General features: G+C 39.7%; 1 protein-coding gene across 1 annotated transcript; it reads left to right on the forward strand.

Moving 5' to 3' along the window:
* The first annotated feature begins 8,574 nt into the window (after positions 1 to 8,574).
* calm2a (calmodulin 2a (phosphorylase kinase, delta)) lies at positions 8,575 to 12,591 on the forward strand. The gene is made up of 6 exons (XM_043255643.1): positions 8,575 to 8,710; positions 9,512 to 9,542; positions 11,325 to 11,468; positions 11,555 to 11,661; positions 11,744 to 11,879; positions 12,058 to 12,591. Exons 1-6 carry the CDS (start codon positions 8,708 to 8,710, stop codon positions 12,084 to 12,086), a joined length of 450 nt encoding a protein of 149 aa, XP_043111578.1. The 5' UTR covers positions 8,575 to 8,707; the 3' UTR covers positions 12,087 to 12,591.
* The last annotated feature ends 1,610 nt before the right edge of the window (positions 12,592 to 14,201 follow it).

The raw sequence follows: 14,201 nt of genomic DNA on the forward strand, positions 1-14,201 counted from the left end.
CACGGAAGACACCTGCACTTCTCCCTGTGCAGTGTGTGTGTGTGTGTGTGTGTGTGTGTGTGTGTGTGTGTGTGTGTGGCGCCTGCAAGATGAGATCATCAGAATTGTTTGCAGCCCTGCACTGCAGAGGAAGGCCCTCACAGGGAGAGGGGGTCAAGGGCAGGGCAGGGCAGCAGCCGCACATACACTTTCCTTTCCCCCTCCCTTTAAACCCCACCACTTCTCTCAATCATCCTTACAGCTGTCCCCTCCCACCCAGTAATTGCCATAAACCTTTCAGTTGTTTCCCCCATCAGCCCCTCACCTACTACAGCATCTTTACTTAGATGTTTCTTCAGGTAAAACGCTCATTCTGGCTTTAGGAATGAATTATGGGTGTTAAAGCGCAGTACAGTTACTTTGTGTTTCATATACTATAACGTGTTCAATATAGTATGCATTTGTTTTGTAGCGATTAAAAAACAGTAACGCTAATTATCACAATTGAGTAGTTGCTTGTTAACATACCTAATATTAATATATTGACTGTTTATTATCAAGCACATATTCAGCATGACTATATTCTACATCCCTAATGCCTAAACTTAGGAGTTTATTGAATGAAAACCCATAGTTAATGGTTGTTATAGAGAGTATTGTGACCGAAGAACCATTTTTGGTTCCCTTTCAGTGAACGTATCTTAAAAATACTGAATATAATCTTGTGCTCTCGAGTCCCTAAAAACAACACGAGCTTCTCACACGGAAGCAGAAATATTCTTTCACATGTGAATCTGTCACTATTGCATAATTTGAGAGGTGTGACATAGGCGTATGGCTGTGACTTGTGTATGTTCACTTTTCAGGTTACCTAGAAACAGCCGCCTTCTATTCACAACCCTTTTTTCCATTCAGATAAGTCTTCGTATGTCTTGTTGACACACATTCTCTCTTTCTGTTTGTAGTGACATTGTTTAATGGTTAAGTTATATTACCTGGGGATCAAAAGTGACGTCTAGTTGAATCTGGATTGTTTGCGACACTGAAGCAGTAAACTCTTTTAAAAGAAAGAGCCATTGGTTGCTCTTATGGTCCTGCCATTGGACTCTGCACTTTGCAAGCGTTTATCTCCCAGCCATAAAACTATAAAGTTTGGGTTGTGAACTAAGCTCTTTCATGCTCCGGCCTTATCTCCCCTTTACGTCATTTCTGCAAGCCCTCGGCTTGTTTTTTGCCAACAATTTAATCCAGAGTTGGGCTCTGAGTAATGCTGAGTACAGCTTTTCAATCTAAGTGTAACAGAGCAGTTAAGAAACTGCACGAATGCAACAACATCTGGCTGTAAATCTTTACCGAACTCTAGGGTGAAAGTACTTTTGCTGTTTTCAACGGCCCACATCGCCACTGGATCCGCAAGAGCATAATGGTACTAATACAGGTCTCACAACTCAGCAAATCAATGATAAAAAGTATGTGTGTTTCTACAAACCCCAATAGATAAATAGATACTGTAAGCACACATTAAGAATTCATTTTCCACTACTTATTCATGACCACGTTGTAATAATTTGTGCCTTTGTTTTAGTACTATCTTTGAAATTCTGGTTACTTCGTGCTCATTTTTAACATTAACATTTATCAGGCACTTTTATTCAAAGCTACTTACTTTGCGTTCAAGGTACACGTCATGCATTCTTGTTTTGCCAGGGAATCAAACCCGTGACCTTGGTGTTGCTAGCGCTATGCTGTTTAATCTGCAGCAAGAGATATAGTGCATCATTGTTGTAATTCATCACCTAATTTAATTTAGGTTTTTAAATTATGGCCATAATTTAACTAAAACAACAGTATTTTAATTATTTGTTACCATGGTACAAATCAAAAGTACCATGGTATTAAAATATGATATCAAGCATATTGTAGTCATGACATCAAGTCTATATTGTAGTCATTTATTTCCTTATTTTATTTCAAACGTGGCTGCATTGTACCTTATTTGTTCTCTCATTTTAATTTAGTTGTTGTAAGTCTTGTCCACGATTTAAGTAAAACAAGAAAACTAATAAGTATAACGTGGCCATAATGTATTCTTAATGGACGCAATATATTTTTTTCATCCCCTGCACGTCTAATGTGGGGCTCTGTATTTTTGAGACATTGCACCATGGTGTTCTTTGAGCAGCATGTAAACAAGAATATTTAAATTATTACGATACAAAAATACTATAGTATTACCATCTGCACTGATTTGATCCCTCATTTTAATTTACTAGTTTGAGTCACGGCCATGATCAAGGTTGCCAGGTTTACTCAAAAATAACCCGAACAAAGAGTGATTGAAAAATTGTGTTTTTTGGTGTAATTCCCCTTGTTAAACCTCACATTCCAGGAGCTAAATATCATGTTATTGAGGTTGCTTCAACCACAGTATTACTGTATTACTGTAGCCCATCAGTATTACCGTAGCCCAATTCCATGGGAAAACCGCAGACTTGGCAACACTGGCTATAACTCCACTAAATCAAGGGAATTAATTAATGCACCTAAAACAAGAAAACAAATAAATTAATCATGAAAACGAATTACAAATTCATGGTCACAATATCGTGTTTGTATATCATATGCAAAACCCCTTTTTTTATATTTACGAAGCTCATAAATCATTTAGTACCATGTTATTACCATCATTCTGCGTCCTTGTTGCAATTAGCTGGTTGGAGGTAAATAAGTTGCTACATTGAACTAATTTGTCCCCTTGTTTTAATTTAATCACTTTTAGCTGTGACCATGATTTAACTGAAATGAGGGAACAAATGAATAAGACATGGGAGAGCATTCAGTCACACTGTACTTTAACGAAGTGTCTATATACACTAAGTGCAAACAGCCCGCCTTGTTGGCAGAGGATATTTACACTAACTCCGCCCACCAGAGTGCGATTAGGATAGTCATCGCTTCAAAAGATGGTCATTTGACGTCAGCTTCAGTGCTGTAGATGGTTTAATGTATGGCGATCGTATTTTGATGCGATCGGCTTGGGTTCAAATCCACCTTCTGGCGAAATTCTTTCAAATTCCAAATCACATCAGAAAAGCGTTTTTTCCAATAAAAATGAAAGAAATAATCAAAAAGTTGAACATAAAGTATTGGGTAGGTGTAAGGGAGGGCTTCTAAATCTAAATAAGGGCGTCAACCATGGCACCTATTTAATGATTTACATTTAAAGTGAACTTTTACGCTTTATAATGTACTTCAATACTGTGGTGCAGATTAATGCCACTTGCAATAAGTAGTATAAATAGCAGAAAATTCTATTTGCACTTATATAAATAATTGGTGTAAATAGAATCTATTGCTATTTGCGCTTGGTGTAAACAGCATCTATGCAAAAAAAAATTCTATTTTGCCTTATAGTGTAAATAGCATCTGTTGATATTTGCACTTGGTGTAAATAGCCTGTATTGCCTATAGTGCAAATAGCCGCTGCCTTATTAACAAACCACTAAGTATGACTTAATAAACTAATTTTTGTGCATATTAACAGTTAGTAAAGTAGTTGGTCATTTAGTAAGGTAAACTGTATGGTCATTTAGAATATGCTGTATTAATAGGCCTACTAATAAACAGCCAGTATGTTAATAATAGGCATGCTAACAAACAACTGAGAATGGGCCCTTATACTATTATATGACCAACTGTACTTAAATGTTTTGGCCACAGTGGCTTGTTTTTTGGATGGCATTCTTAATATATAATACTTAATAATTTTATACCACGGCACACATCAAAAATACCACGTTATTACCATCTGATACCACCACTGTACGTTCTTGTTGAGCTTAACATCCTCATACACCCCTGAAAACCAACTCTATCCCCTCCAGCATTGTCAGGCTTCATAAATTAAAGACGACACAACCTCCAGTTACACAGGCGGACATCTACACCCAGACACCTGCTCTGGCCTCACTATCCTCTCCCACAAGCCCTTCGACGGAGACTCCTGCAGCGACCCGACCTGAGCGCGCCCCGAACATTTGCCCTTAAGAGGAGAAAAATGCAGTCTGCTTCCTGTAAAGAGGTGTTCCGCGATGTCTTTTGAGTACCGACCCTGTGTGGACTTGCCTAGAAACGCTCAAGGTATGAGAAGCCTGTAAAGATCTGGAATGTTCTTTGGCAGATAAGGCCCCCCCCCCCTTCCTTGAAGTGGCACATTTCTGCGCAGAGCGGATAAATAGGCTTGAAAAAACATGGAAGAGTGAGTCATTTCAGGAGAACAACACATTTAGAGAAGAGTATACATAAACGACTTGCCTTCACACTCCAGCCCACGTATGGTGCCATTGCTCAAGCACTACCCAAAACTATTGTAGGGCAAACACGTCATGCAGGTTTACGTTCAAACACGCTCAAAGCATACTGCCACATTAACTCAAAATAGCACGAGTTTGAAATTCTTAACACCCACAATGGTGCCTTCACGACGATATCGCTCTCGAAAGCGTATGAGTTTAATTAGATTTTCATTTATCTGTAGAAGTCACAAAAAATAGGTGTTAGGTATATTCATATATATTACAAATTAAAGTAAGAATATATTTTTTTCACTTCCTAATGTCATCGGTCTTATTCCGGATGATTATTCAATGCGTTTGTTTCATTCGACTTCGACCTCCCTCACTTGGATGTACATCATAGTATGAAAGACGATATCGGTTTCGTTATGACTTTTTGGAGAATTTTTGTTAACACTTTAGAATAGGGAACACTTACTGTAGTTGATGAGTTTAGGCATTAGGTTGGAATAGAGATGTAGATAATATGTGTTTAACTAGCACTAATAAATGGCTAATATTCTAGTAATATGCATGCTAATAAGCAACTAGTAGGTGTAACAAAGTGTTACCTCGGGTCTTTAGGGACCCGGACTTTGATATTTTAAAAACAACAACAGAAGAATGAAATAAAGCATATTTGTTACCTTTAAAGGGTTCAGTCTGATCTGAGCTGATGATTTTACCATCGCTGTCATAAGAGCGCACTTTCAAAATAACTTCAAATTCAATATTTTGCTGCGATTTCTACCAGGGGGAACACATATATGTAAATATAATTGCGCAGGGAAAAAAATATGTTTATTTAAATATATATTGCAACCCTATATACACTTTTTACAGTGTATAGACCTTCTTTTGTATTTTACAATTATTCCCTTGTTATATTGTTTATGATGAATAGATTAAGGAACGAGTTTATGGGGGAGGGTAGAGAACGATGCCCCGGGTCGCAGAAGTCCTGAGGTATGTATTTAAGGGTTAATAAGTACATCTGTTTAATAAGTTAATATTTGGTCACTACTGCGACGAAATGGAATTCCGTATTGACCAGTCAACATCCAGAAACAGAACTTTAAAAGTAGAAATAACTCAAATTTTAAACAAAACAAAGAACAGGTGACCATTTTCTCAATACAGCACAACCTTAAGTGCCTTACTGTTTTATAAAATAGTAACATACTACATGAAATATTAAAACAAAAAACTATTTTTAGCAAGGTTGGAATACTGTATTGACCAATCAGAAGGCAGGACCATCATTCTAGAATATATATATATATAGTCGCTTTGATGATAAAATATTTCAAGGACCAATTACTAAAATAACTGCCGCTAATAAAAATGCATCTTAAAACATATTTATATTAAATGAGAGGATCTCATTCAAAGCTGTAATACACAGAAAGCCTCAGAACATCTTAACGTTTTGCGATTGTTACAAATGTGTTTGTTTCTTTTTCTGCATTCACGCTCATTCTGAATCCAGCTTATCTTCCCCTTGTGATTAATATAGCAAGGCCCTTTATAATGTTTCTTCTTTCTTTGTTGCATAATCTTCTCTACGAGTTACAATCCCAGTGTAGAAAAGCAGATTTGAATGAATAGACGCCACTGTGTTGGGGTTTAGGCAGCAGACGGTGGCATGTGCCAAGTGGACACCGAAGCAGTTACTTATAAGGATCTCTAAATGCTGCGCTTGTGTATGTGTGCGTCTGTGTGTGTTTATGCATATGACTGGGTGCGGATTGTAAGCTTCCTGTTTGTGTTCAAATGTTAGCATCTATTTATGAATCGGTTTCACGTTAATTACGCAATCCGGGAACATGTTGTGGTCAGTTTAAAATCGAAAATTCTGCCATGCTTTAATTGCACTTATGTTTGTCCCAAACCAGAGGTGCATTTCCTAAAAGCATTTAGCCAACTATGGTCACAAGTTCCATTATTATGAGTTCATTATCCAAAATCCATAGTTGTAACGAACATTTGCAAACAGAATCATAAAGTAATGCGGTTGGAACTATAGCGCTCAACCTGTGATTATAAAATGAAAATACATTAAGTAAGCCAGTTGACATGAACAATTGTGATTTTCATTCTATAATTAATCGATTTCATTCTACATCAAGTCTGAGAAGGAGGGGCTGTGTGAAAAAAACCCTCTCCGATATTTCGCATTTGGACCGCAATACCTACTTCAACCACTAGCATGCCATTAAAATTGCTCAATGGTAGTGTAAAAAACACCTTCTTTACTCTTTGTCAAAATCAGCTCTGTTGTTTTAGTTCTACTCCATGTTGATTTAAACGCTAATAAGCTCTTCTGGCCCCGCCCCTCTCTTTCGTGGCGTGACGAGCAGACTGTAAATATATTCGTTATTACATCCCACAAAAAGACGCCCCAATCTTTTAATCTGAGATATCTCATCCTCCCCTGCACCGGAGTCGTCACAATGATAGATTTATGACAAGCTCGCTGGGGGCAAACGACGGCTATCGTGGGCGGGGCCTGTGCAGAACTATGTCATTCTGCCCATGTGGCTTACTTTCCTCTGCAGAACACAAAAGGGGATATTTTAAAGAACATTACAACTATTTTTGTCTGAAGTCAGCGGTGACCAGAACAACTTATGTTTGCTACGAGGCCTGTACTCCCAAAATGACCCCGGAGTTTCCACTCAGTCCCACCTGCAGCTTCCCTGGGTTCGGTCCAGAGACAGGTGGCCGGTGGGAGAGAGAGAGCCAGGCAGCCAAGCATAGAGAAGCAGGCCATCAGATACTCCCATGCATTCAGCGAGCACAAGCAGGCCTAGCGTCTACTGTACATGTGCCCACAAACCTGCTGCTCCTTATGCCACATCTGACATATCGCTAGATGAGCCTGTCTCAGCTGATGTTACACTTGATTGCATGCACGCCGAAAGCATACACACATATCAGTCACTTGAGCATAACCTGTTACGAGGAGCTATGGGTCTAATGCAGCGAGATGTTTTATATCTCCGTAACCATGCGGTTTAATTTCAATCAAGCTGATTTTTGTACTACTTCAGTTGATTTATATATTGTATTAATGGGATCTGAATCGTCACGGGGGCTTTTAATCGCCAATGCTTCTAAACGCTTTATTCTTCATGCTATGTAAAACACTGTAGGCAGACTTTGTGCAAAGCTTGCAGCGGGCCAACCTTGCCAAATCAATCTGATAAAGAAATTAAGTGGATTGCACTCCATAACTAATGTTCGAATCCTTTTAACAGAGCAGGACCGGTTCAACCACGTTTTATTTCATTGACACATTAAAGGCTAAATACTAGGCTACGTGCAATGCACTACAAGCCTGCTATATCCCTGGCCTATACATTTAGTAAATTTTTCATCAAGTTGCATTGAGAACAGCACGTCCCCCACGATATTCAGATTAACGGTTGACCGTTATGTTTTCAGATGCTTTGATTAATAATTTATTATGGGACTCAATGTTGAATATGTGGAGGCATTTTTGCTTCTCCACATTGCTTGCAACTCGTAATAAGGGAATAATTCGCTCAGTTCTAGCAAACTTGTATTTAACTTGATTGCTTTATATCATCAAAATAATTTATATATATATATATAAACTTTAAGTGTCTTAAATCACTTGATGCTTAAATGCTACACCTTGTCCGTGTGCATGACTTGTAGTGTAAAAAAAATTACTTTATTATTATATTATTAATAGCAACATTAGAATGCCTATTTTCAAGCCAGTTTTCGCTGCATCGTAACAATTAGTGTTCAGCCAATACATGTGATGATATAACTAATATAACTACATAAATACATTATTACATGATAGTTTTCCACAAAACATATTTTAAATGGTTAAATCAAATTTGTCACTTTCCATGGCATTCCTGCCACGAGCCCTGGTTAATTTCTGACCCTGATGTGTAGTGACTGAATCTAGCTGGGAATGCAGCTCTGCTCGGATCTTAGCGAGTGACGCATTGCGGCTACGAATGGACCAATCAGAAGCCGCCTCTCCTGCCCATAAAGTACAGTACTGCTACTGCCGCATCACACATTAGCAGAATGTATGAGTCCGCCGGTGAGTTAGTTCCGCTCAAAACAGGCCCCCCTCGCGCCCAACGGCACGTCTTCGCGGTTTGAACGCGTCGCTGTCGTGTAAAACACACGGCGCTCTGTACTGCGTGTTTGCGTCTCACAATAGCGACATTTTTGACGATCGTTTCTGATAGGGAAGGAAGTGTGTTGGCGGATGGAGAGAAAGCAGGGGGAGGAGTTTATAAGCGACCATTAAAGGCGCGTCAAGCTCTGTATGAGTGCATCCTGTTTGTTTGCCAGCTGCGGACTGTTGTTGTGTGTGGAGATACATCTGTTAAAACAGCGCGATGGTGAGTAAAACTTATATTTCAACGCATGCATGCAAAACGCATTTGTAACAGTCAACCTACATAAAATAATGTCCGTCAGTCAGCGTGCAGTTCCTTGATATTGAATGGCTGTATGTCATTTTCCCGTAATGTATGGGAGTGATACGTTTTAATAGCAGGCAGTGTTCCGCCTTGCTTTCATGTAGGCGTGAACGTTTCATTTCGCTAATTTTAAGTTAAACGTTCAGCTCTTGCTGTAACGTGTCTTAATTTAAAGCAACAGCTTGGAAGGCTTAATTGACAGCGAATACAGGCGCGTCAGCTGCAAATATGGCGCATTTCTCTCGCGCTGGCTCATGTTTGACTACATGCTCGCTATCAGACACTTGTATGGAAAGCATCTGACGGCTGTGCTCTTTTAGTTCAACGATCTTTAAATTAATAAAGCTGTGCAAAGACTTTAAGGAGCAGCGGAGAAGGACTGCGCCGCCTTCTGCGGTTGGTATTAAAGGGGTAATACACCTAAAATGAAAACTATCATCGTCTCTACGAACGCTTAAGACTTTTTATACAAAAGATGCCAAACAGTCCCAGCCAACTTTCATTGGGGTTTTTCCCCCATCTGCATAATAAAAAGCCAAAGGAAGCTTTCATTCTGTCTAATGTTGGTGTGAATTATCCCTTAGCAGAAGACAATCGGATCTTTTGTGATGTTTGTTTTAAGACAGCAATGTTACAGTGAATAGTGGATCAGTATACGCTTCCTGATGGCTGGTTTGTAGATTATCGAGGTGTCATCCCCTTCTCTTTTCTCGTTCGCAGGCTGACCAGTTGACAGAAGAGCAGATTGCCGGTAAGACACCCCCCTCTCTCCTGTCCACTTGCACGTGGCCGGTGGTGTGGATTCCCGTGGTTTTCCCCTCTTCTCAGCCCCCTCTCTCCGTGGATTTATCTTGTTTCCTTTTATGGCGAGCCTTGAGACTCGGGTCGGGACACGCTCCCCGAATGAATGGACAGGTTGTTGTGGCGGGAAACCTGTAACGGCAGGGTTTAAGGCTTAAGTGAACGAGTGATTCCCAGAGCTAGTTGTAGTTTTCGATGAACACACCCTCTTCTCTGTTGGAGAGAGTTAGTTACTGCAGGCACCGAGGAACCAGGGTGTGTCCCCTGTTGGACTGAACGTCTTGATGGCATGAAGTTACTGTTTCGCTGGTTCGGTTTGAGTCATTTATGACCAGGTTCTAATGGCATGATGGACTTATATGGGTAGGGCGTGGTGTCATTATAAAACATTTTAGGGAGTTTGGGCTTATTTAGGCAACTTTAGTGGCCTAGTGTGTTTATTTTTTGTGCATTTGCGAATGCTTATTTCTCTGTATATCTTATCGTATTGCGCTTGAAAAAAACTAGAAAGATTCTTGTTTATGATAGTAACATTTTGGGGTTCATGTTCCTGGTGTTCCACGCAAAGGCCAACCAGGTACATTTGAAGAAAATGGATGTGAAAGCCTCTCACTTCCAGGACACGCCGCGCTTTGTTTTTTGACTAATGCTTTAATCGTGGTTGTGTTATTACAGTTGAGAGCCTCAAACGGAAAGGCTGTGAATCCATTTAGGTCATTGTGGTCGGTCACTATAGCGACAGTGAGGTCATGGCGGTTTATCCATCGAGACCTAGTCGCTGAAGTGTGTTTCCCTGGAGATCGTGTGAGGTCACGGCAAGTGTTTCCATACTGCTCTGGGAGTCTAGATCCTATATCAGCTCAATGGGGTCACAGCATTGGATCTCCATATGGTTCAGCGGGTCTCCATAGGAACAGAGTGAGGTCATAAGTGCTGGATCTCAATAGAAACAGTGTCTCGGAGTCAATGGTTTGCATAGAGGCAGGGTAAGGTTTCGTTTGCACGAGGACAGGCCGTTGTAGCAGGCAGTGGCATTTTTACATGAATATGTCACTTTTCTCTTTAGAGGAAATGATGCCTGGGACTAACGTTTTATTAATTAAAACCTGTTCTGGTTTAGGTGTCACACACGTTCTTCCTGTGTGTGCCTTGCGTAATAAACTGATAATTACACATTATTGTAGCAATGCAGGCGTGTATGCATTTTTTTTTTTTTTTGCACACTGCTCATTTTGAGTATGGACCGCTTTGGTGCTGTCTCTCCGATGTACAATTTTAAAGCCAACTTGAAACTTGTTTTCCAGCCCGTTCGCTTCCAAAATTCAGTTTTATCTTTCTGAGTGCAACCGTGAATTTGCGAATATGCATCAGAATGCTGTTTGCTTGATTGTAAAAGTGGTTATTTTCCAAAGTGAAGAAGCACAAAGCCTGGTGAGTTATGAGCCAAAAAGCTGAAACGGCAGGCGCTGATGAATCTTTCATTAAGTCCAGGGACATTTGTTAATGTAAACAAAGTCAATACGCTTCATGTTGACTTTAAATGCTCTTTAGCTTGTTTTTCATTAATATCTGAAAGGGCTTGTTTTGGAAGCGAATGTGTAAAGAAGGGCATCCCTTCTTCGGAACTGGCCCCGCTGGTTCCTCTGTGTGCCTTTTGTGTTCAGTGTTTGTTTATCTTTGGGAGATTCTGTTAATACAAGGTCCGGTTTCATTTGTCTGTCACCCTTTGCAGAATTCAAAGAGGCTTTCTCACTCTTTGACAAGGACGGCGATGGCACCATCACAACCAAAGAGCTGGGCACTGTCATGCGCTCGCTCGGACAGAATCCAACAGAGGCTGAGCTCCAAGACATGATCAACGAAGTGGATGCTGATGGTAAGGACCACTGCGTGTGTCCATATTCGACCCGAGGGTTAAAAAGTCGGGGCTTGTCTAAACGAGCGCTTCTGCTTTCTGCACAGGAAACGGGACGATAGACTTCCCAGAGTTCCTGACCATGATGGCGAGGAAGATGAAGGACACAGACAGCGAGGAGGAGATCAGAGAAGCATTCCGTGTCTTTGATAAGGTAAAGCTCGTCCCGTTCCAGAATAGCACCACACACAGAGTCACGTGCAGTCAGTCGCTGACCTGGATATCCTGTGCTTTAGGATGGGAATGGTTACATCAGTGCAGCCGAGCTGCGTCACGTCATGACAAACCTCGGAGAGAAGTTGACCGACGAGGAGGTTGATGAGATGATCAGAGAAGCAGATATTGATGGAGACGGACAGGTTAACTACGAAGGTGAGTTCATCGCGAGGCAGGTTTGTCTCAACTTGTCCAGCGCAATTACCGGGACGTGGTTCGTTTAATTGGGATTTCTGGACCAATACGATTGCAGCGTCAGGATGCAACTTTACTTTCACGTATGAAATCTTGTCAGTCTCGGGAAAACGGACTAAAGTGTTCTCTGTCTCCACAGAATTCGTACAGATGATGACGGCGAAATGAAGGCCTTGTACAGATCCTCTCTCTTCTATAAATAATTTGCCTTTTTTCTGTTTAATTTATCTGTAAAACGTTAAGTCCCCTCCCCTTCCTCCTCCCGGCTGTCCAAAGGAACTGCATGTAAACTGCATAGGATCTTCAGTCCTCATGTCCCTTTCTTTTGCTGTCATCGTGTTTTTGGAGTGGCGGTGCGGTTACACGATCAGGTGCTTGTTGCCGCGAAGAGGGGGTTGTGACGTGCAAAAAAAAATAAAAAATACCTGACGTCACGTCTGTCTGCCCTCCTCATGCGTAGCAAGAGTGGAGACCTGCCAGCTGGTTGTCTCTTGGCAGCGACACTGGCATGGCATCAATGTAGAGGAATAACTCTGCATGGACTATGGACAAAGTATATTATATATATATATACATTCATATAATATAATATAATATATATATATATATATATATATATATATATATATATATATATATATATATATATATATATATATATATATATATATATATATATATATATATATATAAAATATGAAAAATTTCTCTCAGCATTGCACTACTGCAAAAAAAGAAAAAAAAAAAAAGACACGGTGTATCTACATGATACTCAGTACATAAACTCTTTTTGTATCTGCTGTTCTATACCAAGAACTTGTTTGAATCTTAAAATGCTTTTTAATGTTTTATTCACTTATTCACACTAGTTCTTTTTCTTTCTTTACTTGTTTTTTTTTTTTTTTTTAAAGTCGCTTAATGGCATTGTCATGCCTCAGATAGTCCATTCCAAGTTGTATATTTGTTTTCCAATAAAATTTACTATTTACCCATACTGAAAAGTTTCTTTGTTTGAGATGTCTTTTAGCCCTCTAAAAACTCTTTTTGTTAATCATTATGCATCCCAGAGCTGATTTTTTTTTTTTTTTTTTTTTTTAGCGGTTTGAAACTGCTAATTTAACCGAGATGTTTACAATATTTATTGTAATGGTTGAAATGATTAATTTGTAAATCAGCGTTCGATGCGTCTCTGAGTCAGCTGGACAATTGACTGTATTCACGAGATAGGATTGGGGTGAGGCCTCCATGTCTAAAAAGCTCATTAAAGTACTCTTGAATGAAAATTGTTGCAAGTCATTTTTCCGTTGAGCATAAATATGTGCTACTCAGAAGATTAGCTGTGAAGATAGATGTTTGGAGTGTTTATGCCATACTGAGACCTAGTGTAATATTAGCCAAGTTATTAGACCCCTATAACGCACCATGCATGCATTTAGTGTAAAGATTTTCTAGACTACCAAAGGAGCGTTTTTGGCAATACAGAGCAAAAGTATGAGAAGGTTTTTACAGATCTGTTGTTGGTGAGCTCAATAACAGCAGTAGGCAGTGAAGCAAGGCTCTGTTATCCACGGTATGTCAGTGTTGAAGTGCACTGGTACGGGAGACAACTCTGACAAACAGTAAACACTGGGCCCTTCAGTTGCTTCTTGTTAGAAACATGTGTTCCTGGTCACCTAGCAACAGAGCAGAACGTTCTTCCCTAAACTCCCAGAGAAAGCTGCCTTCTCTGCTGTTATTTGTGTGTGTGTGACCAACCCTCACGAATGCATGCGTCGCACCTCTAGCATACAACGTTTGTCTAAACAACACAACTTCAATTTAGGATTCTTTATGAGAAATTTAATCAGGCGCATATAAGACCCTGGACCACAAAACCAGTCATAAGGGTTAATTCGTTGAAATTTGTACATCACCTGAGAGCCAAAACACTGGGTTTCCACTATTACAATATAACAATACTTGCCTGGTGAAACAGCTACTGGGGTTGCAATATCGCTTTTAAAGTTGTTAGTTCTTAGCAAAGCGTATTACAATTTAAAAAATTAGGTTTTAATATATTCACGGTAGGATATATCATGGAACATGATCTTTACTCAATATCCTAAAGATTTTTCGAATAAAAGAAATCATACAATGTATTATTAACCATTGCTACGAATATCCCACAGCAGCTTATGACTGGTGTTGTACGCTAGTTTCACATATGAACACACAGAATGAGTAAAATAGCAGCTCAGATGATCTAGTCTTGGGAAAGATTGCAAAGAAATGACTGAATTTACC

This window comes from Puntigrus tetrazona, chromosome 13, assembly GCF_018831695.1.
Source record: "Puntigrus tetrazona isolate hp1 chromosome 13, ASM1883169v1, whole genome shotgun sequence".
NCBI classification, from domain to species: Eukaryota; Metazoa; Chordata; class Actinopteri; order Cypriniformes; family Cyprinidae; genus Puntigrus; species Puntigrus tetrazona.

Bases quoted from the DNA above. Each gene is read 5' to 3' on its own strand.
- calm2a (XM_043255643.1), top strand. The intron at 11,469-11,554 runs GTAAGGACCACT...CTTTCTGCACAG, and splicing joins CAACGAAGTGGATGCTGATG to GAAACGGGACGATAGACTTC. The intron at 11,662-11,743 runs GTAAAGCTCGTC...CCTGTGCTTTAG, and splicing joins CATTCCGTGTCTTTGATAAG to GATGGGAATGGTTACATCAG.